This window comes from Stegostoma tigrinum, chromosome 6 (assembly GCF_030684315.1).
Source record: "Stegostoma tigrinum isolate sSteTig4 chromosome 6, sSteTig4.hap1, whole genome shotgun sequence".
NCBI lineage: Eukaryota > Metazoa > Chordata > Chondrichthyes > Orectolobiformes > Stegostomatidae > Stegostoma > Stegostoma tigrinum.
This window is the reverse complement of record NC_081359.1, coordinates 54,642,312-54,666,919: the sequence shown is the minus strand read 5'-3', so window position 1 is coordinate 54,666,919 and position 24,608 is coordinate 54,642,312. Positions and strand designations below refer to the sequence as shown.

The following is a 24,608-nucleotide window of genomic DNA, read 5'->3' as shown; positions in this document are numbered from 1 at the left end:
ATCAGAAAACTGATGATGTCAACAAATGTAGGCAATACATTTGTGAGTGTGAGATTCTGTTCCCAATGAAACGTCACGCATGGCACCATGTGCCCTCAGAGCTTTTCCTTTTTGTTTCCCTCCCACTACATTTCATGTGAAGGGACATTCCTGACTATATATAAGTGATTGATTTGGTGTACAGCTGGGTTTCAAACACAGTGCAGTGGTACAAATTCAAGCATGTTCAAGAATAGCAAGTACTTCTGCTGCTGATAAATGCACAATAGCATTTATTTCTGACTGCAGTTACTTTCTTCATATTAATTAGATCAAATCACGTTTAGCTTATAGGTCAAAAACAGGCCATTTTGTTTTACTGGTCTTTGTCAGTGGTTGTGCAGAACATTTTCCAAACAACCCTCTTCCCATTCTTCTTCTTTGGACTTGAATAGAACAACCTTCTATTACTATTTTCCGTGGGTTTTTATCTAGCTTTCCCTTAAAGTTGTCAATGTTGCCTGCACCAACTACTCATTCTCCATTCTCTCTAACAATCTTTTAAAAACAAGCTAATTTTCTGAATTTTGCATTGGTAACTGTCTGACTTTGACATGCAGCTAACTTTTACAGTCAGAAAGCATTGCCCAGCTCGAGGATGGGAATTTTTATGCCTGAGGCCCAAGAAATAATTAAGTACATCTGCTTTGGTAAGGGCAGATAGGCTGCCCTTTGGCTGCCAGACAGGCTAACCTTCTATCAAAAGAAAGTTCTCAATGAATTCTGGAATTCCAGAAGCAGGGGTCACAGTCAAAGGATAAGAGTCCTTTTAGAACGGAGAGAAGGGGAAATTTCTTCACCCGGAGACTAGTGAGCCTGTTAAATTCTCTGCAACAGGAAACTGTTGAAGACTTTCAAGCAAGATATATGCATAGTTCTTTGGAATAAAGGGATCAAAGGATATCGGGAGAAAGTAGGAAGAGGGTACTTAATTGGATGATCAGCAATGATCCTATTGAACAGCGACGCAGGCCTGAAAGGCTAAATGGCCTACTCCTGCTCGTATATTGTACATATCTATGTTTCTAAGTTACTTTTCTTGTGCTTCAGTCCTGATGAATACAAGGCAAAAAACTTTGACTTCATGGTGTCTCTTTAGGAGCATTTAAGATTTGTTGTACTGAGCAATTAATTCAACAATAAAGTCAAGACTGCACCTAATTCTGTTGTGATCAGATCAATGGCAGCAGAGACATGAAGAAAGCATCTTTCAGTTTAGACTTTATTCATTTTTCAATCAAATTGCTCAGTTGCCCAATCTTTGCATTTTTGTACTAGTAACTTCACATTAAACGGGCAGAACAAGAAGCACTTGTGCTTATCTAGTATTGACAAATATATGGGTAGTGTGAATGGCACTTGGTGCAGGTAGCAGACCATACAGTATACAGAGGCCAACCAAGAATGTGTTGGGATAGTCAAGTATAGACAGAACAAGTGTTCCAGCAGCAGATGAGCTGAGGCAAAGGTGCAGTCAAGTGACATTATAAATGGTTTACTTCCTGACTTTTCTGAGCATTCAGTTTCTAAACAGCTACGCAAGATATATTATAGTGATGAGGATTCATTTATTTCCTGACTATCTTTTTTCCTTATTCCTCATTCTGGAGATGAAGAAGAGCTTGTATTGCTGCAGCTGATGACTTTGTGATGCGGTGGAGTTATTGTGCAACTTGTAATGCCATAAACACCGAGCTATTATTTCTGTGTATACCATATTTAAAGACATTATAAAATGATTAACTGAAACACACACAAGGTGGAGGGGTTGGGCAAATGCCCCTTTTGAAATGATAAATTGATTGCCTATAAATACTTCTCCCCTCAGTAGCTTAGAAAAAAAAATTGATTATTTCCAAGACACAGCTTTTGATTTCAGGAATAAATTGCACATCAAAACTGCCAGTAAGTACACAGTGACTTTAATTTAACAGGCTTCAAAGAAACAGAGTGACGTGAGTAACAACAAGGTCGATGGTACCTCTGACACCACCTGTGGTGGAGCTATTTTGCATGCATTTTTCCCCATGAGTAACATTGTAAGCAAGGAGGGTAAAGTTAATCAATTTATTAACATTGCTAAGTATAAAGGTGTTTAAATGCTTGTCTAATGATATGAAGTAAAAAGCCTTGTCAAGGTTGCATTACCGATAGACATTTGGAGTTATTTTAGGTCCAATAAGAAAGGATTTTCCATTATCAATACTTTTTCTCTGGTGAAAAGCAGCAGATACTGGTTCAAATCTTAAGCCTACCTACATAGCTCGTTATGAGATAAAATGACTATTATTTCAACAGCTGGAATAATATTTTAACATATGGTGTGTTATTTACTGATGAAGCATGACCTAAAAATCCATTTAAAACAGCAATGGCCTAGAAATTGGATCGCATTTTACAGGCGGGAAAAGGCTGCTTAAATCTCCAATTAGACCGAACACTGATAAAGCAGATGCTTCCTCTGTGAAGGTACTTCAGGTGCTAAATAATGAAAAAGTGGAATAATAATGGTTGCTAGAGGTAATTTTAACCTCTCTTTTTATTTCTCCTACCATGGAAACAGGAGGACTAGGCTTCTTTCATCTTCTTATTATTCATGGACTACTCCAGGTCACTGCTAATTGCTTCTGGCCTCATACAAACTCACTTGAGCCAATATTGGAAAGCTATCACTAGGACTGTGACTAGTGCCTATAACTTGTTAGTAAATAAACGAATGTGGCTGGAAACAGTGGTCCAACTATCCTTTTCACATTGTGATACAATTACTCTACAACTTTATGTATCAGTGTACATTGCACTCTATGTAACAGTACAGTTGTCAGTTAAGTAAATAAAGAACAAATAAATTTACTTACCTTACATACAATGAGCGTTTCTGATTAGTTCTTAGGGAACCAGACCCTGAACTCATGCTGTGGTTCATCATCTGTTCCCGTAAGTCATGGATTTTTGCCTCAAACTGGCTGTACTCTGAATGGAGAAGGTGGGAATGGGGAAGAGGAAAGAAGATGCAAGCATTTTAGCTTTTATTTTCTAGCATTATATGCAATTTTGGGTTTATCAAAGGTGAAATCACAACAGTTATCTGAACTTATTCTATTTCTTCCCACTCCTCTCTTTACCACATACATTCACACCCAATGCCAGTAAACTCTAAGCAACGCTATGAAAACTGCAGTGTTCGTGGAGCTGAATTAAGTTCATTTCTGGGAGAAAAGATGCAGACTTTTCTTTCATTTCATTCTAATGTCAACACATCTACAATAAGTACATCACAGCCATAATACTGTAATCAACCATATGCATCATTGCCAATGCATTACTGATTTCATTCAAGAATGTATGTTAGCTTTCACCTCCAAAATTATTGGGCATTTTATGCTACAATATTGCAGGGCTTATGAAAAATGCATGCACATACTTAGATGCAAGAATTGATTGAAAATTCTAGTGCAGCATCATATTGCAGAAAATCAAACAGGTTTAAGTGACATGTATGTTCTTGCTCACATTTATATTAGTATTACTACCATACAAAAACCATTTTGCACGTACTACTATTTAATGTAGAAATTTTATCACAATACAGAACATGAAATGTCATAATTTACTGATTTTGCAAAATATTCTGATATATAGTCATTATATTATGAAATATTTTTAAAATATTGTCAGGAGGGAGGAAAAAAACAAGAGGCATACAATCAGAACTCAATAGATTTGCCCTGAAGCTGTGTCTTTCAGCTCCAGAATAATTCAAAATTAGAATTGAAAATTCTATCTCCTTAACAACTGTGATAGCTTAATCATACAGCTTATTGCATTCAAAGACCAAACAACATCCATCTCATTATCTCAATTCAATCCTTGGCTACGAGAGGAATGTTCAAAAGTTTAAAATTAAGAAAAAAAATAACGATATGACAACTCATCAAGAGGAGTTAAGAAAACACAAGTCAAACTCCTTCAAAGCACAAATAGAGAATTATGTTGCAAACCACGCACAAATTTACAATAGCAGGGTAATGTCGACAACCAACTGCAGAAATCACCAGGGAAACCAAACACGTTGTAATGGATTTCTATAAATCTTCATTCCTGTTAATTTCAGTACAAACGCTTTAAACTGATGCCTGAAATCAGCAGGCTGTTAATGTTTCCTGCTCTTAAAAAAAAGCTTCTGCCCTAAAAGCAAGCCTACCTTGCCAATTATGTTCAAATCTTCTCCAATATAACCAGATTCCAGGGTTATCCTGCCACAACAGCAGCAGCAGCAGCAGTACAGCTCAAGAAGGAATGACCCATTAAGAATGTGCAGTCAAACCCAGTGTCATTTCACCAACCTATAGCATTGGTGTTTTCTGTTATTTCAACTCATCATCCTATCACAGCAGTCTGTGGTGGCACATGATGGAATGGTTTAATAGCTCATAATATCAAACAACAAAGCCTTTAAATGCTAACTGCAGCTTTTTCAGTGGCGCCAGTAATCATTATCAGAATTTAATCCAAATTATCTTCACCTGAGTACTGAAAGATTTCCAAATTCATTCAGACAAGTAAAGCTACAAATTAATTTCTGCTAATGCCCAATACTGATCTCCCCTGCCTCCACCGATTGTTAGCACGCTCCATTTTAATTCATTTGTTTATAGGTTTCTAAGATCTAAGCTGAGAAGGCGTGGATAAGGAATTTTTAAACGCATTTATTTGCATAAGAAAAATAATCTATATTTAAAATAAAGATTTTTTTCAGCAAGAAACATGGGGGCACAGACTGTACCAAGGATACACAATTTTGGTTATTCTTTTCATGGTATAGTACCTAACACAGGCATTATATGTAAGGTTAAAAAAAATTATGGCACCTCACTTGACATTGCTGCCAACATAAACAATTGGAGAGAATTTTCTACTTTTACTTTAATCTGGTACAAAATGCAGGTTAATTTTAAATAACAAAGATCACAATACTTTCAAGTCAGCCTAGTTAAGATCAATCAAAATTGTGTCGAATAAAAATGAAATTATCTTCAGCACAATAGTTGAACTACCTGATGCTGTTTTGTGAAATTATTATGCATAGTGTTTCTAACTCTTTAGTAATATTTTCAAAGTAAGAGTATCAATCAATTATTTACTTATTCTGTTATAGTTGTGGTGTAGATGTATTAAAAGTAGCAGGAAGGTAGAGTTAACCTAGGAGGGTACTGCAATGATTTTAAACTGTAAAGAAGTTGATGTCCTACACTGACAGGGAAAGTCACAGATTCAATTCCCACTGTGTGCATCATTTGCTTATAGAAGTTACAGTGGTAGTAGGGGTATTATGACTGCAGTGTACTGGCATAGAGGCTTACTCCTATTCTTTATCATTATCCAGTGACCCCTGCTGGAAAGTGTGCATTTAAACAGGATTGGGCTCAGCTCTGATGTCCTGTTAAATTCATGGTTGGCTTTCAGTACACACATATAGGTGATAGTCTAGAAAACATGAGCAACCTTAGTCTTCCTCTAAAATTATTATTCAAAATTTCTTGAACACATTTTGTTTTTATAAAATGCTATTGTTGAAGTTTATTTGTCTAAAGATTCTCTGTTTTAAAAGCATTGCTCACTTTTAGAAATTAGCAATATAAATTTAAGGAGATTTTGAAACACTCAGATGTATTTATATTAACTTCTAATCTGCAGGACAATGTGGATACTTCAAATGCTCCAAAATAATTTAAAAGCAAAATAAAACACAAGTTTTGTAAAATAATTACATAGTGCCTTTACAATTCAAAACACCTCACTCAAATATTTATCTTTAATCACTCTTGGTGTTTGTGGATGATGCCATCCATATCCTTGCTAGAATCAACATCCATTCTACTTCTGCTTTCAGATGACTATTGATCCTAGTCATGAACTTATTTGATTTTAAAGCATTGACACTAAAGAGGAACATTTTCCTCTCACTGCTGGGCATAATCATGACTTTTAGTACGATCTCATAAAAGATGCATCTGAGTGTTAGGCAGCTATTTTCACACTAACACTAGATTTTATCATATTGCAGTAGCAGAGTGGCACAAAAAGGAGAGGGAAAGGTGGCTAATACTCCTTGGTCCTCTTCCACAAGCAAGTTAGAAGATACCAAAGAGCAATAATTGAGAGGAGTATTAACGATTCTACCCTCTATTTTTGGTGTAAGTTAATCTAAAGCTGAATGACTACCAAACATCCCACAAGGGATAAGGAAAGTTTACAGAATAAAAGGCATTGAATAGCTTAGGAAAATAAAATGTAAATAAATAGAACCACCTATATATTTTCACTCATCTCTGCATTCTCACAGATGGTGACTTAAACCTATTCACCCAATGGAAACAGTGTTATTGGGTGGGTCCAAAGGAATTACTGCTCTGTTTCTGTCGGCTACCCTCTCAATAACAACATATTTTTGTAGATCAAAACAGCAACCAATGAGAGATAGTGGTGCTGCAAACATATGTGAATTAGAATTCTATGAGTACCTTAACTCAATTTGTACCTCAATTCCATTTAAACAGGAAGAAGTTTCTAACAGTTAGTCTGATCTACCTAAAAAGCTGTGCATAAACAGTCCGTACTTTTCTGAGATAATGGGAACTGCAGATGCTGGAGAATTCCAAGATAATAAAATGTGAGGCTGGATGAACACAGCAGGCCAAGCAGCATCTCAGGAGCACAAAAGCTGACGTTTCGGGATGAAGGGTCTAGGCCCGAAACGTCAGCTTTTGTGCTCCTGAGATGCTGCTTGGCCTGCTGTGTTCATCCAGCCTCACATTTTATTATCTTGTACTTTTCTGAATGTTGGTTGCAGACCTCTGAAGCATCCTGCAGCAGGTCCTGTTGGCTAATGGTCCAGGAGCCATATTTATGCTGCGGCTCTCAAAATTAGCATAACTTTTGACATCAATGTCACTGGCTCTGTCCTGTGTGCTACAGGAAGCATCATTGACCTCACCGGTCAACATAAGATAGCCCAGAGCTCAGCAGCAGTTTCATGGATTTCCTGATGCCCAGGATGTGATGGATTGCAAACAGTTTGTCATCAGAGCAGCAGAACAGGAGCCCACAGTACTTGTAAATCTGGAGAACTTCCTCCATGAGTTCTAGGTTCATTAACGAAGAAATTATTAGAACTGTGCCAGGTAATGATAAGTGCAAAATTGACCAAGAGAATATGGGGAAAACTTGGGTAACAGGGATCATCGCATCATAGATTAGCAACAGGAAAGAAAAACGAAAAGTCTAAAAGGAGATTTCTAATTTGGAAGACAGTTAACTTCAAAAAGATGAGAAATGATGTAGCCAAGTTATTACAATGCAGCATGCAAGGGACTTCATTGTCAACCTAGTTCCCAGACTCTGGAGAGGGATCCCCACATAATGATGGAAACAGTGCAGGAAAAGTCCTCTAGCAAGCTGACAAAAAAACTAGTCAGCCAAAGTGAGTAAGAGATGATTGCAGATTTTTAAGATTTTTACAGAGATGGGATACTAAAGCGCACCAAAAAGCAGAACAACAGAAAGTGTAAGAAGAAACAGGGGTGGTCAATGTTATCAAAGAATTGCACTGGTAGGGACTTTGTCCAATCAGTATTATAAAGGGTCACAAATTCCAGAAGAGAGGTCATTTTAGAGCAGAATCTGATGTATCATCATTTAAAGCCAATCAGAACAGCCTGTAGGGATTAAAGAATATGTTGATGCTGAGTGAAGTAACTCTACAAAGCTGAATATCCTGTTGCTAAGTCACCCACTATTTACATGTGGAAAATCCTTGAGACTGACAGACAGCTCTCAGAGTGAAAAGAACCTCTGATACTCCTGTTTATATCCGTCAGCCAGGGCTCCCTAATTGGACTAGGTTAAAGACCCCAATCAGGGAACTCATATTGTGTGAGGTCCATCTGGCTGAACTTGTTATGGCCACTACAGCCATCCTACTCTGAGTTTGTGGACATAGGCTCATTCTTTTTTACGGACATCCGCGTGGGTGTTTTAGCACAGAGTCACGTTCTGCCAACTCCGTCTCTGATATTGTTGCAGTAGCACAGTAGGTTGTCACTTGTACTTGGAATGTCTCAGAAGAAAGTCATTCTCTTCTTCAAGTGGTAAAGGCATTGAGGCAGTGATATCCACCGTGTCCATCTCAGATTCAACACTTTATGGAAAGGGAGAATCCATGGGTTCCACAATAGTCAGAAGGGCACTCGAGGAGCCAGGCATGTTTTGCTCCCACACTGTGAGTTTGCAGCTTTCATTTAGTCCACATGCTTATTCAGGACCATTGCACCTACCTGAGCTTTATTCATCACTGGGCCTGATCTTGCATGAACCATACAGGGCCATTCCTGTGGTTCCTACACCAAACTTCGACCCTGAAGCAATCTGCCTCTCTCACACAGCAGAATCTTGTGTTCAGCATTGGAGTTCCTGATGCCATTTCACTCTCCTCCCCAGGTCCAGGAAGATCAGATTGAACCTGGTGTACAGTCTTCTCCCCATTAGCAACTCTGCTGGAGGTATCCCTGTAGTTGCAAGAGGGATGGTCCTATAATCAAATAGGAATCAGGACAGTTTGGTATTTAATGAAGCTGCAGGCTGTTTCTTTGAGCCTGCCTTCAAAGTTTGGACTGCACTTTCTACCAGACCACTGGATGATGGATGGTTTTCAGCTGTCCTTATAGGATGAATACCATTAGAAAATGGAAGCAAGTTATCTTTAGGAAATACACAAAGTCCCTGCTGGTAAACAATGACCCATTATCCGTGACCATTTAGGAGCTCGTGCATTGGAAAAGATGAGGGCAGCTTTTCTATTGTCTTCCCCATGGTTGATGCATGAACCCTTTGCATGCTAAGCACTACGAGTGGGTATCCACAATGACCAAAAACACTCAGCCCATGAAAGGACCTGCACAGTCAATGTGGACTGAGACCTGGGTTTACCAGGTCACTCCCATGATTGTGGGGGAGCTTCTAGCAATAATGCTTGTCCTTGTTGGTGCTCTGGGCACTGCTCTCCAAATACAGCTATGTCTGCATCAGATCCTAGGCAGCAGATATATCTTTATTTTGGAAACCCCTAGATGGCCCTGGTGGTGTTCAGCCAGTATATGGTAGTGACCTTTGCCCATGACAATCACTCTTGCTCCCCATAGTAATATGGCATCCTCTACTGCGATCTGCTCTCTCCGGATCCAAACAAGATTCAATTATGATTGTGATAGCCCTTTGGTTTCTCCCCACACCACCAGCTGTTTCAGTTTTGCCAGGATTGATCTGTGCTCAAAGGCTGACATTGTCAGCTGTGATTGGGCGTGTCCAGGAAATTTAAAGCCATTACGGATTCTTTCAGTGGCCCAATGCATCTGCATTTGCTACTTGGCCTCCTGGGCGGTGTTCCAACTTGTAATTGTACATACTTAGTATTGTAGCCCTTTACTGAATTTGGCCTGAAACTATCGGTGGTGCTGCTTTGTCCTCTTTAAGTAGACTTACCAAGGGCTTGTAATCTGTTATTATTACATTTTTAAAGAATTTTAAATTACATCTATAAAGAATCATTGAATAAAATCTTAGAATCCCTACAGGTGTGAAACCAGGCCATTCAGCCACACCAACCCTCCGAAGACTAACCCACCCATTTTTCTATTCCTGTAACCCTGCATTTCCCATGGCTAATCCACCTAACCTACACATCCCTGGACACTATGGGCAATTTAGCATGGCCAATCTATTTAACTTGCACATCTTTGGGCTGCGGGAAGAAACCCACGTAGACACAGGGGGAATGAGCAAACTCCACACAGACAGTAGTCTGAAGCTCGAATTGAACCTGAGTCCCTGGCACTGTGAGTCAGCAGTGCTAAATACAAGTTTTAGAAGTTGATGCATAGATGCCCGGATGGAAGACAGATTATATACAAACTTTCTGTAATAATTCACCAGCCCAAGAAAAAATTTAAGCTCTGGCACAGGCCTGGGAGCCGAGGCAGCTTTGATCACCTTCACGTTATCTTCCAACAGGTATAATCCAGTCGTGTCAAATCTGTAGCCCAAGTACGTCGTTTGGGTGCCTGGAACACATATTTTTCTCTTCTCAGGCACATGCTAGCTTTGGAGAATTGCCTAAGGACTACATTGAAGTTCTCTAAAGTGCTCCTTATTGGTTTTCCCTGTTATTAGCATCATCTAGATAAATGGCGATCTGGGCTAGACCTTGTAAAATATTCCTCATCATCGAGTCAAAAATTACACAGGTTGATGATAGTCCAAATGGCAGTCTCATATATTGGCATAAATCCTTATGGGTATTATTTGTCGCATTATTCTGGGAATCCTCATCTAACTGCAATTGCAAGTACGCATGACTCATGCCCAGCTTCGTGAAGGCCAGAGCCGTCACCAGCTTTGCGTATAAATCTTCATGCAAAGGATTGCGTATTTCTCGTTTGCTAAAAGCAGTTTACCATTTGTTTAAAATCCACACAAAAACAAGCCAACCCATCGGAGTTCACAATCAGTACGGTGGGTGCCATCTGTTCCACAAACTGCACTGGTTTGATGATTCTTTTGTTTTCCAGCCCTATGATTACTGCCTCGACTATTGCCCATAAGCCAAAGTGAACTGTGCGGGTCTTGCTGAAATGTGGACTTGCTTTCTGGGCAACATGCAAGTTTCATGATCATCAAAGCTTCAAGCTTGGACAGTACCTCACTTCTATTAGCAGAAATTATCTGTACACAATGCATACTTACAACAACGGCTGGCACAGATCATGATAACCTTAATATATTCAGAGAAAAAAAAGGTTGTGAAATAGCCCATTGATTGCCCCTAGACTTTCCTAAAAAATGTCTGGATATCTAATTAGAATTTCACACAATTTCTAATTTCAAATTTTCTAGTTAAAAAACGTTGAGCTAATCTAGGTGAATTTCTTTCAACCAATTTCACCTGGGCCCACTACACTATGGAGTGGGATAAAATCTTCTCAGGGGAATATACAGATTATTGAAGGTTGTGGGTCCATGCTTATGCAGATCCACAAGATGATTTTGGCATGTTATTGACAACGGAACTAATTTTAAATTGGATACAGGATAATCACATCCATTCTTTCAGATTCAACAGCATGACTGAAAGCGTGAATTCCCCAATTATCTTCCATAAATAATAATGGTACAGGAGACACAACTCCTGATACAACAAAAAATGAGATGGCTTGTGCAGGCTATACTACACTATAATAGGAAACAGATCACAAATACTTCACATGTCATACCTAATTGTCACTCTTGTTTGTTAAGCAGAAATGTTCACGAATCTTATCCACTCAGCAATTGCAGAAGTAAATGCATTGACATGACTGAGTGCACCATGGATCAGCCTCCATTACAGAAACTCCATTTTAGGACCATAGGAAGATAATGGTATGATTCTGCACCTCATATGCAGAAATAATTATTTTGTTTCTCTCAGATGAGAGACTACAAGCAGCTACAAAAAGATGCCCAGAATGACATAACCTGCCACAAGGGGGCATTGTAGACCTTAGTTTTCTCTTTCAGAATAGTGTCTCTGTGAATGAAAGCTCCAGTCACGCTGTTGATTTTGTTCAAGCAGAGGTCCTGGATCTTCCTACACTATTTGACTTGACTATCAATGTTCATTGGACTCTGCTGTCTCTTTTGAAGACAGTCACCCTTTTGTTAAAGAGGTTAACAAGGAAGCGATCTTGTCTGCTTATTCAAATACATGCACCAGTGAAATATGACAGCAATAGGAGCAACATCTACGACTAGGTATAGAAATTTCATTCTGTGGTGAAGACCATACCACGACAGAGAAAGAGAATAAAACTGACATTTTGAAGTGTCAGTTGCTAAGCACCACATCACAACACCCAGTAAAGATGAATGGAGCCTTGGCAGGGTTAAAGGAAATGCAACTGGAGTTAAAGGACCTGTCAGTGTTTCAGGCTAAGTGAAATGAACTGACATAAATTGTTGATGAAGGGTTGTTGAAATTCTCTGATGAAGGGTCTAGGCCCGAAACGTCAGCTTTTGTGCTCCTGAGATGCTGCTTGGCCTGCTGTGTTCATCCAGCCTCACATTTTATTATCTTGGATTCTCCAGCATCTGCAGTTCCCATTATCTCTGAAATAAATTGTTTAATGTGTTAACATTAAAAGGGAAATCGGTTGATGAGGAGGTTTCAGTAATATAACAACAAATGAACTATAGTGAGGATTCAGAGTTCTCCACAGGCAGAAAGATGACCACAATATTTGAAAAATCTTGGATTACTGATTTTGAAAGGGATGCACAATACTACATGAAGATGTCTCAGGGCTTCAAGCAAGTTTCACAATCATTAAAACTTCAAGCTTGGACAGTACCTCACTTCTATTAGCAGAAATTATCTGTACACAATGCAATACTTACAACAACAACTGGCACAGATCATGATAACCTTAAGATATTAGAGAAAAAAAAGTTGTGAAATAGCCCATAAACAACTACAAATAGTTAATGAAACGCTATCCAAGTAAAAGGAAATGGTTAAGTCTAAATTAGTCAAGGTAATATTAAAGGTTCAGGTAGTATTAACCTGCTTAACTGGTAGTTGAAGTATGTTACTGAGTTTCATCAACAGGGCTCAGAAGTTCAGAATCTGTCTTTCAGCAGAGTCCTAAGCTACAGAGCTTTCATACTTTACAAAACCTTAAAGTTGCACATCAAATGGAACTGGAAATTAATCAAGGGACAAAAGAGTCTAACTATGTAAAAAAAAAATTGTGACGCCAAACACTCCAGTTATTAGCAGTAACACAGTGCTATTAAGCCTCAGAGACTGAAAAGAAAATTCTTACAGAAAGCTTTCACAAGTCATGTGCAGGGACAACCACTGCTCTGGCGACTGACAAAGGAAAGAGATCCTGTAATAGTGGAAAAATCTTTTTATTGACATATTTCAAGTTTAAAAATCATTAGTTTTTAGGTGAAAAGAATATTCTGCTACAATCAACAAGTGACAAAAGTACTTTAAAAAAGTGATCTTAGTTTTAGCTTGAAGAAGTCTATTCCAGAAAAGCAAGCCTTCATTCAGCAACAAAAAAATCAACTGCAGAATATCTATGATCTTTTAAAGAAGGTATTTTAAAAACATGAAGGAAAACTAAGTATTTAAAGTTTCAATATCAAGTCAGTCCAAAATTCTTGGGTGGGAATAAGAATTGTAGGGATACGACAAACTGTCATGAACGCCATGCTGTTTTCCAATTTTCCATCAAGTCTGTAACACATTTGCAGGAGCTTTCCACAGACTATAAACTTTAAGCATATGTCTAAGAGGATTCCATTTCATTGAATGTTCAAGTCCACATTATTATTGACTATGATGCACTCCTACTTTTTGAGCTGTGCCAAGTGTGGGGGAATCACAGAATCATAGAATTTTTACAGTGTAGAAGGAGGCAATTCAGCCCAATATGTCTGTGCCAGCTCTCCAAATGGACATTGTGGTTTTGTGCCATTCTCCTGCTTTTTCCCATCACCTATCATTTTCCTCTCATTGTTTCCTTTCAAATAACCATCTTACGCCCTCTTGAGTATCTCTACCTTTACCACATTTCCAGACATTATGTTCCATAAGACATAGAGGCAGAAATTAGGCCAATTGGCCCATCGAGTCTGTTCCACCATTCAATTACGGTTGATAAGTTACTCAAACCCATTCTCCCGTTTTCTCCCCGTAACCCTCGATCATCAAGAACCTTTCCATCTCAGTCTGAAAAAACTTTAAATACTTAATTTTTTAACCATGTCTACTCACTGTATGAAAATGCTTTTTTTTCCTCACATTGTTTTTGCTTCTTTGCCAATGGTTTACGTGTCATTTCATTCTTGATGCTTCTCCAGATCTATTCTGTCCAGAACTCTCCATGATTTTCAGAACTTCCATCAAATCTCATCTTAACCTTCCCCTCTCCAAGGAAAATAGTCCTAACTTCCTTGATCTATCTTCCTATCTAAAGTTTCTTATTCCTGGAATTATTCTCATAAATCTTCTCTGGACTGTACTTATTACCTTCACATTCTTTTTGAAGTGTGGTGCTGAGACAGTGCACAATACCCCAGCTGAGGTCTAAAGAACATTTTATAAAGTTTATCTTAAATTCCTTGGCCTGTAATTGATGCTCCTCTTAATAAAGCAAAGTATAATACATGTTTTATTAGCTGTTCTGCGCATCTCTCCTAACACTTAAATGTGCATATGCTCCCAGGTTTGTCCTATTACCGTGCATCCTTTAGAATAGTATTCTTTATTTTAAATTCTCTGAGCATGTTCCTTCAACCAAAATGCATCACCTCAAACTTTTCCACATTGAACATCATCTGTCAACTACCTGCCCGCATTAATCAATTTGTACATTTAAAGTTCTACATTATTCTCCACACAGTTTCCACTATTTTCAAGTTTTGCATCGTCCATAAGCTTACAAGTTGTTCCCTGTAAACCAAGGTCTAGATAACTAATGTACATCTGGAAAAGTAAGTGTTGCAATTGTGATCTCTGTGAAACACAATTATAAACTATCCACCAGCCTGAAAAATACCCATTAACAAGCACACTGTTTCCATTCTCTATTCCATTCTCCCAGCTCCTCCATCTCCTCTGCATCTGTTTTGATGATGCCAACTTTGACAAGTGGGCCTTTGATATGTCCACTTTCCTCCTCAATCAAGGATTCCCCAGCACCATAGTTGACAGGACCCTCAGCAGATCTGACTCATCTCCAAAACTTTGGCCTTCACTCTTCCACAACAGCAATAGTACTCCCTCACCCTCATCCTCACCTGCCACTATGCAAATTGATATGACAGTGTGTAATTAAATTAGTGGAGCAATACATAGAATCACATTAGAGATGAGCAACGGCTTAATTGAGCAATGCATGGAATCATGTTACAGATGAGCAACAGATGAGCACAGGCTGAAAATAATGATAGCATAATGTGATAAGTTAGTCAAATCACGTGATACATGAGCATTATGTTAAGGGCAACGGTGGCATGATGTGATAGGTTAAGTGTAGAGTAGAAGACCATTGTGGCAGAAGATGATTAGTTTGGAAAGACAATACAAGCTAATGTAAGATAATAAAGTGTGAAGCTGGATGAACACAGCAGGCCAAGCAGCATCGAAGGAGCACAAAAGCTGATGTTTCGGGCCTAGACCCTTCATCAGAGAGGGGGATGGGGACAGGGTTCTGGAATAAATAGGGAGAGAGGGGGAGGCGGACCGAAGATGGAGAGAAAAGATGATAGGTGGAGAGGAGAGTATAGGTGGGGAGGTAGGGAGGGGATAGGTCAGTCCAGGGAAGACGGACAGGTCAAGGAGGTGGGATGAGGTTAGTAGGTAGGAAATGGAAGTGTGGCTTGGGGTGGGAGGAAGGGATGGGTGAGAGAAAGAACAGGTTAGGAAAGCAGAGACAGGCTGGGCTGGTTTTGGGACGCAGTGGGGGGAGGGGACGAACTGGGCTGGTTTTGGGATGCGGTGGGGGAAGGGGAGATTTTGAAGCTGGTGAAGTCCATAATGATACCATTGGGCTGCAGGGTTCCCAAGCGGAATATGAGTTGCTGTTCCTGCAACCTTCGGGTGGCATAATTGTGGCACTGCAGGAGGCCCATGATGGACATGTCATCTAAAGAATGGGAGGGGGAGTGGAAATGGTTCGCGACTCGGAGGTGCAGTGGTTTATTGCGAAGCAAAGGGAGGTGTTCTGCAAAGCGGTCCCCAAGCCTCTGCTTGGTTTCCCCGATGTAGAGGAAGCCACACCGGGTACAATGGATACAGTATACCACATTGGCAGATGTGCAGGTGAACCTCTGCTTAATATGGAAAGTCATCTTGCGGTCTGGGATGGGGGTGAGGAAGGAAGTGTGGGGGCAAGTGTAGCACTTCCTGCGGTTGCAAGGGAAGGTGCCGGGTGTGGTGGGGTTGGAGGGCAGTGTGGAGCGAACAAGGGAGTCGCGGTAGAGAGTGGTCTGTACGGAAGGCAGACAAGGGTGGGGATGGAAAAATGTCTTGGGTGGTGGGGTCGGATTGTAGATAGCGGAAGTGTCGGAGGATGATACGTTGTATCCGGAGGTTGGCGGGGTGGTGTGTGAGAACGAGGGGAATCCTCTTTGGGCGGTTTGGCGGGGGCGGGGTGTGAGGGATGTGTTGCGGGAAATGCGGGAGACGCAGTCAAGGGCGCTCTCAACCACTGCGGGGGGAAGGTTGCAGTCCTTGAACAACTTGGACATCTGGGATGTGCGGGAGTGGAACGCCCCATCCCGGGAGCAGATGCGGTGGAGGCGGAGGAATTGGGAACAGTGGATGGAATCTCTGCAGGAGGGTGGGTGGGAGGAGGTTCACTCCAGGTAGCTGCGGGAGTCGGCGGGCCCGAAATGGACACCAGTTACTAGCTGGTTGCCTGAGATGGATACAAGCTAATGTGATTGGTTATGCTAAAGATACCAGATAAGCGCGGCAACTAGAAAAGTACAAAAGTAGCGAGCCCCAAATAGTCGAGGGCAGTCGGGAAACCATTTTTCTGACTGTCACAGCTTTTGTTTACAAATAAAAATTTAACTCCTTGAGGTATTCCCTACATCTCCTGGTGTTTTAAACAAAGAATTAGAAAGACCTCTCCACCACATTATCCCACCAGCTTCCTATCCAGAGGATCATTAGCCACCATTTCTACCAGTTTGAAAGGGATGCCACCACCAGACACATTTTCCTCCTCTCCCTTATCAGCCTTCTGCAAGGACTGTTCTCTCTAGATCTCACTGGTCCACTCCTCCTTTACTCCCAAATTGTCGCCACAGCCCAATGGCACCTTCCTCTGCAATTGCAGAAGGTGTAACACCTGCCAATCTGAGGAAGAGTCACGTTACTCTGACTTTTTCTTCACCAATGCTGCCATACTTGCTGAGCCTGTGCAGCAATTTCTGTTTTTACTTTTATCCACTCTTTTGTCTGCCCAATTTTTTTTTCTCTTATGTTTAGTTCTATCTTCTCATATCATTTATTCCCAATCTTTCCCCCAACCTGTCTTCAGAAGAAGGGTCATTGGACGAATAACATCAACTCTGATTTCTCTCCAAAGACACGCTGAGACTTTCCAGCAAATTTTGTTTTTGTTTCAGGTTTCCAGCATCTAGAGTTTCTTTGTTCTTTTTCTCTTTGTTTCCTATGATTCAACCAATTTTGTATCCACATTACTATTGTTCTTTTTATGCCATGAACTCGCGCACTTGCTCCACAAATCTGTTTTACAGTACAATTATGAAACACCATTTGGAAGTACATGTAGAGCATATCAACAACTTAATCCATATAAACTCTCTCTGTTAACTCTTTAAAGAACTTCATTAATTAGCTAACTGTGTATTTTCCTTAGGAAATCGATACTGCTCTCCTTAATTAATTCAGTTGTCCAGTTGTATTAGTTCTATCACAAATTAATCCTTCTTTCCTCATCACTAAAGTTAAGACCATAAGATCAATAAGATATAGGAACAGAATTAGGACATTTAGTCAATTGAGTCTGCTCTGCCACTTCATCGTGGCTGATACATTTCTTAACCACATTCTTCCATCTTCTCCCCTTAACCTTTAGAACATAACAACATAAGAACTAAGAACTAGGAGCAGGAGTAGGCCATCTGACACCTCGAGCCTGTCCCCCATTTAATAAGATCATGGTTGATCTTTTTGAGACTCAGCTCCACTTACCCGCCCACTCACCATAACCCTTAATTCCTTTACTGTTCAAAAATTTATCTAGCCTTGCCATAAACACATTCAGCAAGGTAGCTTCAACCGCTTCACTGGGCAGGGAATTCCACAGATTCACAACCCTTTGGGTGAAGAAATTCCTCCTGACCTCAGTCCTACATCTGCTTCCCTTTATTTTGAGGTGATGCCCTCTAGTCCCAGTTTCGCCTGCTAGCAGAAACAACCTTTCTGCCTCCACCTTATCTATTCCCTTCATAATCTTATATGTTTCTATAAGATCTCCCCTCATTCTTCTGAATTCCAATGAGTATAATCCCAGGCTACTCGGTCTCTCCTCATAATCCAACCCTCTCAAGTCTGGAATCAACTTAGTGAATCTCCTCTGCACTCCCTCCAGTGCTAGTATACCTCTTCTCAAGTAAGGAGACCAAAACTGCACACACTACTCCAAATGTGGCCTCACTAGGACCTGATACAGCTGCAGCATAGCCTCCCTGTTTTTAAATTCCATCCCCCTAGCATTGGCAGACAAAATTCCATTTGCCTTTTTAATTATCTGCTTCACCTGCAATCCTACTTTTAGCGAATCATGCACAAGGACACCTAAGTCACTTTGCACAGCAGTGTGCTGCAATTTTTTACCATTTAAAACATAGTTAAAACATTTAAAACATAAAACATTTTGCTGTTATTCCTACCAAAATGGATGACCTCACACTTATCAACATTGTACTCCATCAGCCAGACCTTTGCCCACTCACTTAGGCTATCTATATCCCTCTGTAGACTTTCAGTGTCTTCTGCACACTTTGCTCTACCACTCGCCTTAGTGTCATCTGCAAATTTTGACACACCACACTTAGTCCCCAACTCCAAATCATCTAAGTAAATTGTAAACAATTGCGGTCTCAACACTGATCCCTGAGGCACACACTAGCCACTGACTGCCAACCAGACAAACATCCATTTACCGCTAGTCTTTGCTTTCCACTGGTCAACCAATCCTCTATCCCTACCAATACATTACTTGTAATACCGTGCAACTTTATCTTATGTCGCAGCCCTTGTGTGGCACGTTGTCAAATGCCTTCTGGAAATCCAGATACACCACATCCACAGGTTCCCCATTATCTGCCATGCAAATAATGTCCTCAAAAGAATTCCACCAAATTAGTTAAACATGACCTATCCTTCATGAACCCATGCTGGGTGTTCCCAATGGGACAATTTATATCCAGATATCTTGCTATTTCTTCACTAATGAACATTTTCCCCACTACAGAAGTTAACCTAACTGGCCTATAGTTTCCTGGTTTTTATCTACTTTCTTTTTTAAACAGTAGTGTCACATTGGCTATTTTCCAATCTGCGGGAACCACCCCAGATTCCAGCGAACTTTGGTGAAAAATTACTAGTGCATTTGCTATTTCCCCCATCACCTCTTTTAGTACCCAGGGATGCATTTCATCAGGGCCAGGAGACTCGTCTACCTGTACCCCCATTAGCTTGCCTAGCACTGCCTCTTTAGTGATAATGATCGTTTCTAGGTCCTGACCCGCTATAACCTTCTTGCCATTAGTTTTCGGCATATTATTTGTGTCTTCCACTGTGAAGACTAACACGAAATAACTGTTTAATGTCTCGGCTATTTCGTCATTCCCAGTTATTAAACATAGGTTCTTTAGTAAAGGGATCAATCTGTTTGTATTAAATACTTGCAATAACTTGGCTACAGCCTTCTGCAGCATTGAGCTCCACAGATTCACCATCCTCTAGCTGAAGAAATTCCTCATCTCAGTTCTAAAGGATTGTCTGTTCACTCTAGAGCCCAAAGGCACAGCTTCAATCTCTCTTACTAGTGGAAACATCTTTACATCCAGTCTGTCCAGGCCTCTCAGTATTTTGTAAGTTGCAATCAGACCTGCCTCATCCTTCTAAATTCAATCAATTATGGTCCCAAAGTCCTTGACTACTCTTCATATGACAAGCCTTCCTTATCCAAAAATATTCTTGTTAACCTCCTGTGCACTCCCGAGGCCAGCACATCATGCCTAAGATATAAAGCCCAAAATTGCTCACAATATATCCAAATGTGCTCCAATCAAAGCTTTATGCATGTGGAGAAATCATCATATGAGTATCAACAATGAAATTGGAGGTACACAAAATCTGGAGATGGTAAAGTATTCATTTTTGTGAACAAACAGATGGACGCCAAAATTATACAGAAAAAGTGTTTCTATTGTGATAAAACTGGATATCTTCAAGCTCCTTAAATGAAAAGCCTATTGCAAAAGTGGAAACCCCTAAGGAACCGTCAGAAAAGGGTACATTAGGAAAGGAAATAGATATTAAAACTGTGGAAGTTATACAGGTGGAACCTGTTGCTTCAGAAACATTTTGAAAAGAGCTGATAGTTTGGGACAGTAAAACATTTTTTTCAATTATTGCTTGTGCAGGAAATATTTTACTTTAGGAAATTACCTGACTGGTCCAAAAATATTGGCCTCACTAAGGGTGTTGAAATAATCAGTGGAAGTACAAGAAATTGAGTTGCTACTGGAGGAACATCCTGTATTGTCTTCTGACTGAGCTGTGACTAGAACTCACATCCATAAAATCACTCAGGAAGAGGAAGAGGAAGAATCCATGCAAAGAGAAGTTATGTCAAATCTAGTTCCCTGATGCTATTTTGAAATGTTAAAGAATCCCTACAGTGTGGAAGCAGGCCGTTTGGTCCTTTGAGTCCACAATGACTGCCCAAAGACCATTCCACCCACACCCACCCATGGAAAATCCTCCAAGTCTGTCCCTGATACTAAGGACAATTTAGCATGGTCAATCCAGCTAATCTGCACAACTTTGTGACTTTGGGAGGAAACCGGAGCCTCCTGGAACAAACCCACACAGACACAGGGAGAACAGGCAAACTCCACATAGGCAGTCACCCAAGGATGGAATTCAACCTGGGTCTCTGGCATCGTGGGGCAACAGTGATAGCCAATGGGCCACCATGTTGCCCAAACTTAAACCGAGAGGAGGAAAGCAAAGAGGACGAGGCTGGCATGTTTAGTTAATCTTCTTTAATCAAAATGAAACAAACGAATCCTGAATTGAATTTCAAACAGCCTATTGAGGAAATAGAGAATGACTCATATACCAGCCCATTAATAATGGGCAGAAGTCCATCGGACAGTATCATCTGCGCCATCTGGGTATTAACACAAAATTTAATGAATGGCTCAAAAAATTCCAATAGCAGGTCACTTAGATATTAGGAAAATTGAAATAACGTTGCAATGATCCCAGAAGAGAATAGGCTGCTCTGTCTCATTGGGCAGAGATGAGTAGTGGCACGTTTACGCTGAGGGTCACCACACCTCATACCAAGGGATGATGTTGAGAAGATGAAGTCTTTATATTGACCTCACTCGTCATAGAAATTGAACCTGCATAATTGGCATCACTTTGTTTTGCAATCCAACTGTCCAGTCAACAGAGTAAACTGGCTGAAAATACAAAACCGTATTTATTAACTAAGATTACATAAAGATGCAGTTAAGTTTTGCTAGAGGCGACGTAAATATCAGGTAGTGGGGAAACACCGAAAATCAACTAAATATGTGCCTTTAATTCTGATACCAGCTTTGAAAGAGCCACTTATCAGAGTTTTAATAGAATGTATACGACTTTTACCTAAAACCAGGAATGCGAAACAGCAGCCCAAATTTTCTGACAGCCAGAAAATTGCTGGAGCAGTGAGGAATGGAGTTGCTCATTGAAAGCATATGGTATCTTAGATGTAGCATGTTTCATGGGAATTGCCCTGAAAATTGAAGATTCTAATAGGCAATTTCACTGTGTCTGGAATCCTCTAACATAATCCATTAAAGGCAGAGAATTTGTAGGGCTCAGCCTCAGTTAAACTAATAGTTTCCCAAGGAAGTTTAAACCATTAAAATCTAGCCCAACACCTGATTAATTATTAAATTGATCCTTCAATTCACCATACACTTCCTCCAACAAAACCTCTCCTAATCCAAGATTTTCTAAGGCAGTGCCTTTGGCAAAAATTATAGCAAAAACAGGAATGCAGAAGTTAGTTCAATTTTTGCAAAATGTAGATTATCCAAGGAAATGCAAATAGATCAAGGTCCATTTTTTATTGCATAAACATTCATAAAAATTCTGAATAGCTTCAGAATAAAACAATTTATGCTTCAACCTATGTTCAACTCAACTTCAAGCAGCATTAGAAAGATGGCATCTAATTTTAAAGAACTTGAACAGTATCAATGTCAGAAATATCCTAATAATTGGGATAAAGGAATTTCTTTGTTTCTGCTTGTCATTAAAGAATCTGTTAACAGGACACTGGATTTAGTTTTCATGAACTAAGAAATGGACATGAGGTCAGATTAAAACAAAAAATTTGTAAACCAAAAGGTCAGCAACTTCACTTCTGACTTATGTGCCAAATTTCTGAAAAAATCCTTATCAAAGCATGTGAGTTGGCCAAAAAGCACTTGAAGAGTGCTCAACAAACAATGACAGCTGGAGCAATTAACAAGGTTATAGCCTAAAATTTTGTCTTTGGAGACAACATGTTTATATTGTTACCTGTCTTTGAGGTATCATGAAAAGTGAGGCTCACCGGACCTTATCAAATCAAAAAGAAACTGAATTATGTGAATTATGCAATGAGTACTCCAAACAGAAGAAAAGAAAGTTAGTAAAGTGTGTCATGTTAATATGCTAAAGAGATACAATATCAGGAAAGATAGTCGGAAGTATGTTCACATTGGGTAAAGAAATGGGGGTACAGTTAAAGATTCAGGATGATTTGAGAATGAATCAGAAATTGAAAATTCAGAGGGCAACCCTCCAGTAATCTGAGTTAGATGGAATACTACTAATTCCCATACAACTACGGCGGTAATTTATAAAATTTGTTTGCAACTCATGATCAATTTCTGTGAATAGGCTAAAAAAAATTTTTTTTGACATGATCTCAATGTGGGAGATACTTTGCCCATAAAAATATCAAGATTATTAATAAGTCAATCCACAAAGTCAGCCAAAGTAGGGAAAGAGATCAAGTTCATGATAGACAATGGTATTTTGAAATGAGTTGCAGTAGCCAGAGCTTACCATTGTGATGGATCCAAAACCAGGCAAATTACAATCAATGATAATAAAATGTGAGGCTGGATGAACACAGCAGGCCCAGCAGCATCTCAGGAGCCCATTATCACTCAAATTACAATCAATGTGTAGATTAACACAAAGGCAACAAAGGTTACAGTGACAAAGATGGATGCTCATCTAATCCCACCACTGGAAGACTACAGGGAGGATTTAACTATGGTTATTACACCAACTGACTTCAAGGGATATTGGTAAGTAAAGGAATTTTGGCAAGTCTGATGCAGTCAAAGATGTATCAGTTTTTGTAATTGGACAGTCTTTATCAATGTAAAGTCATGCCATTTGGAACAAAAAATGTACCAGAAATGTTTGTGAACAATCACAAAGGTCATTAAGGAATATACTACTTTGTTGTATACATTGATGACCTGGTAATGTTTAGCAAATTTGGGAGGAACTCTGCATCCCTTGGAAAAATTGTGTTATACTGATACGAGTAAACTTTATCGTAAGTTTGTGCTGAATTTTCAGTATAGTTGTGCCTCCTTTGACAAGTTTGTTTTAAAAAAAAGGCAAAAATTAGAATTCAAGAAAACCACCAGTATCCCTGTACCTAAGAAAGTACATGCAACGTACTTTAATGACTACCATCCAGTGGCTCAGATCTCAACAATCATGAAGTGCTTCAAGGAGCTGGTCATGGCCCACATCAACTCCAGTCTCCCAGCCCATCTCGATCCCCTATAATTTGCCTACCAATGTAACAGGTCCATAGAGGATGCTCTATCCCTAGCCCTGCACTCATACCTGGAACATCTGGACATCAAAGACACCTAGATCAGACTCCTGCTCATTGACTATAGCTCTGTCTTCAACATCATTATCCACTCTAGACTGATCTCAAACGCGGTGACCTTGGTCTTGGCCCTGCCCTCTGCAACTGGATCCTCAGCTTTCTGACTCACAGACTGCAATCTGAGAAGATAGGTAATAGCACCTCCTTCAACCAGCACCTCAACACTGAAGACCCCAAGGATGTGTCCTCAGCCCCAGTACACCTCCCTTTAAACCCATGCCTGTATTGCCAAATTCCAAATGAACGCCATCTACAAAGTTTGCTGATGACACCACCGTAGTGGGACAGATAACTAACAGCGACGAGTCAAACTACAGAAGAGAGTTAGAGAGCTTGGTGATGTGGTGCAATGAAAACAATCTGTTCCTCAATGTCGGCAAAACTAAAGAATTGGTCATCGACTTCAGAAAGAAAGGAGGAGAACACGTTCCTATCTACATTAATGGAACTGAGATTGAGAGGGTGAAGAGCATCCAGTTCCTCAGAGTGACGATAACTGACAACCTGTCCCGGACTTCCCATGTAGATGTGACAGTCAAGGAGGTACAAAAACACCCTTTCTTCATCAGGCAGTTCAGGAAATTTGGCATGCCCATAAGGTCCCTCACCAACTTCTACAGATGCATCATTGAAAGCATACTGTCCGGATGCATCATGGCCTGATATGGCAACTGCTCCACCCACCACTGTAAGAAACTACAGAAGATTGAGTGCACAGCCCAGACCATT

At 40.0% G+C, this 24,608-nt stretch overlaps 1 protein-coding gene across 11 annotated transcripts in view; it reads right to left on the bottom strand.

Annotated features, from left to right (window-relative positions):
- Positions 1-24,608, bottom strand: part of dlg2 (discs, large homolog 2 (Drosophila)) — an 891,501-nt gene that overhangs the window by 218,732 nt on the left and 648,161 nt on the right. For 10 of the 11 annotated variants that reach the window (XM_048533248.1, XM_048533245.1, XM_048533246.1 and 7 more), the window contains one exon: positions 2,898-3,012. In XM_048533248.1, coding sequence (XP_048389205.1) covers positions 2,898-3,012 — 115 coding nt within the window. Of the gene's footprint in view, positions 1-2,897; positions 3,013-4,243; positions 4,361-24,608 lie in introns of those variants that run through there. The other variant, XM_048533256.2, reaches the window with a different exon arrangement.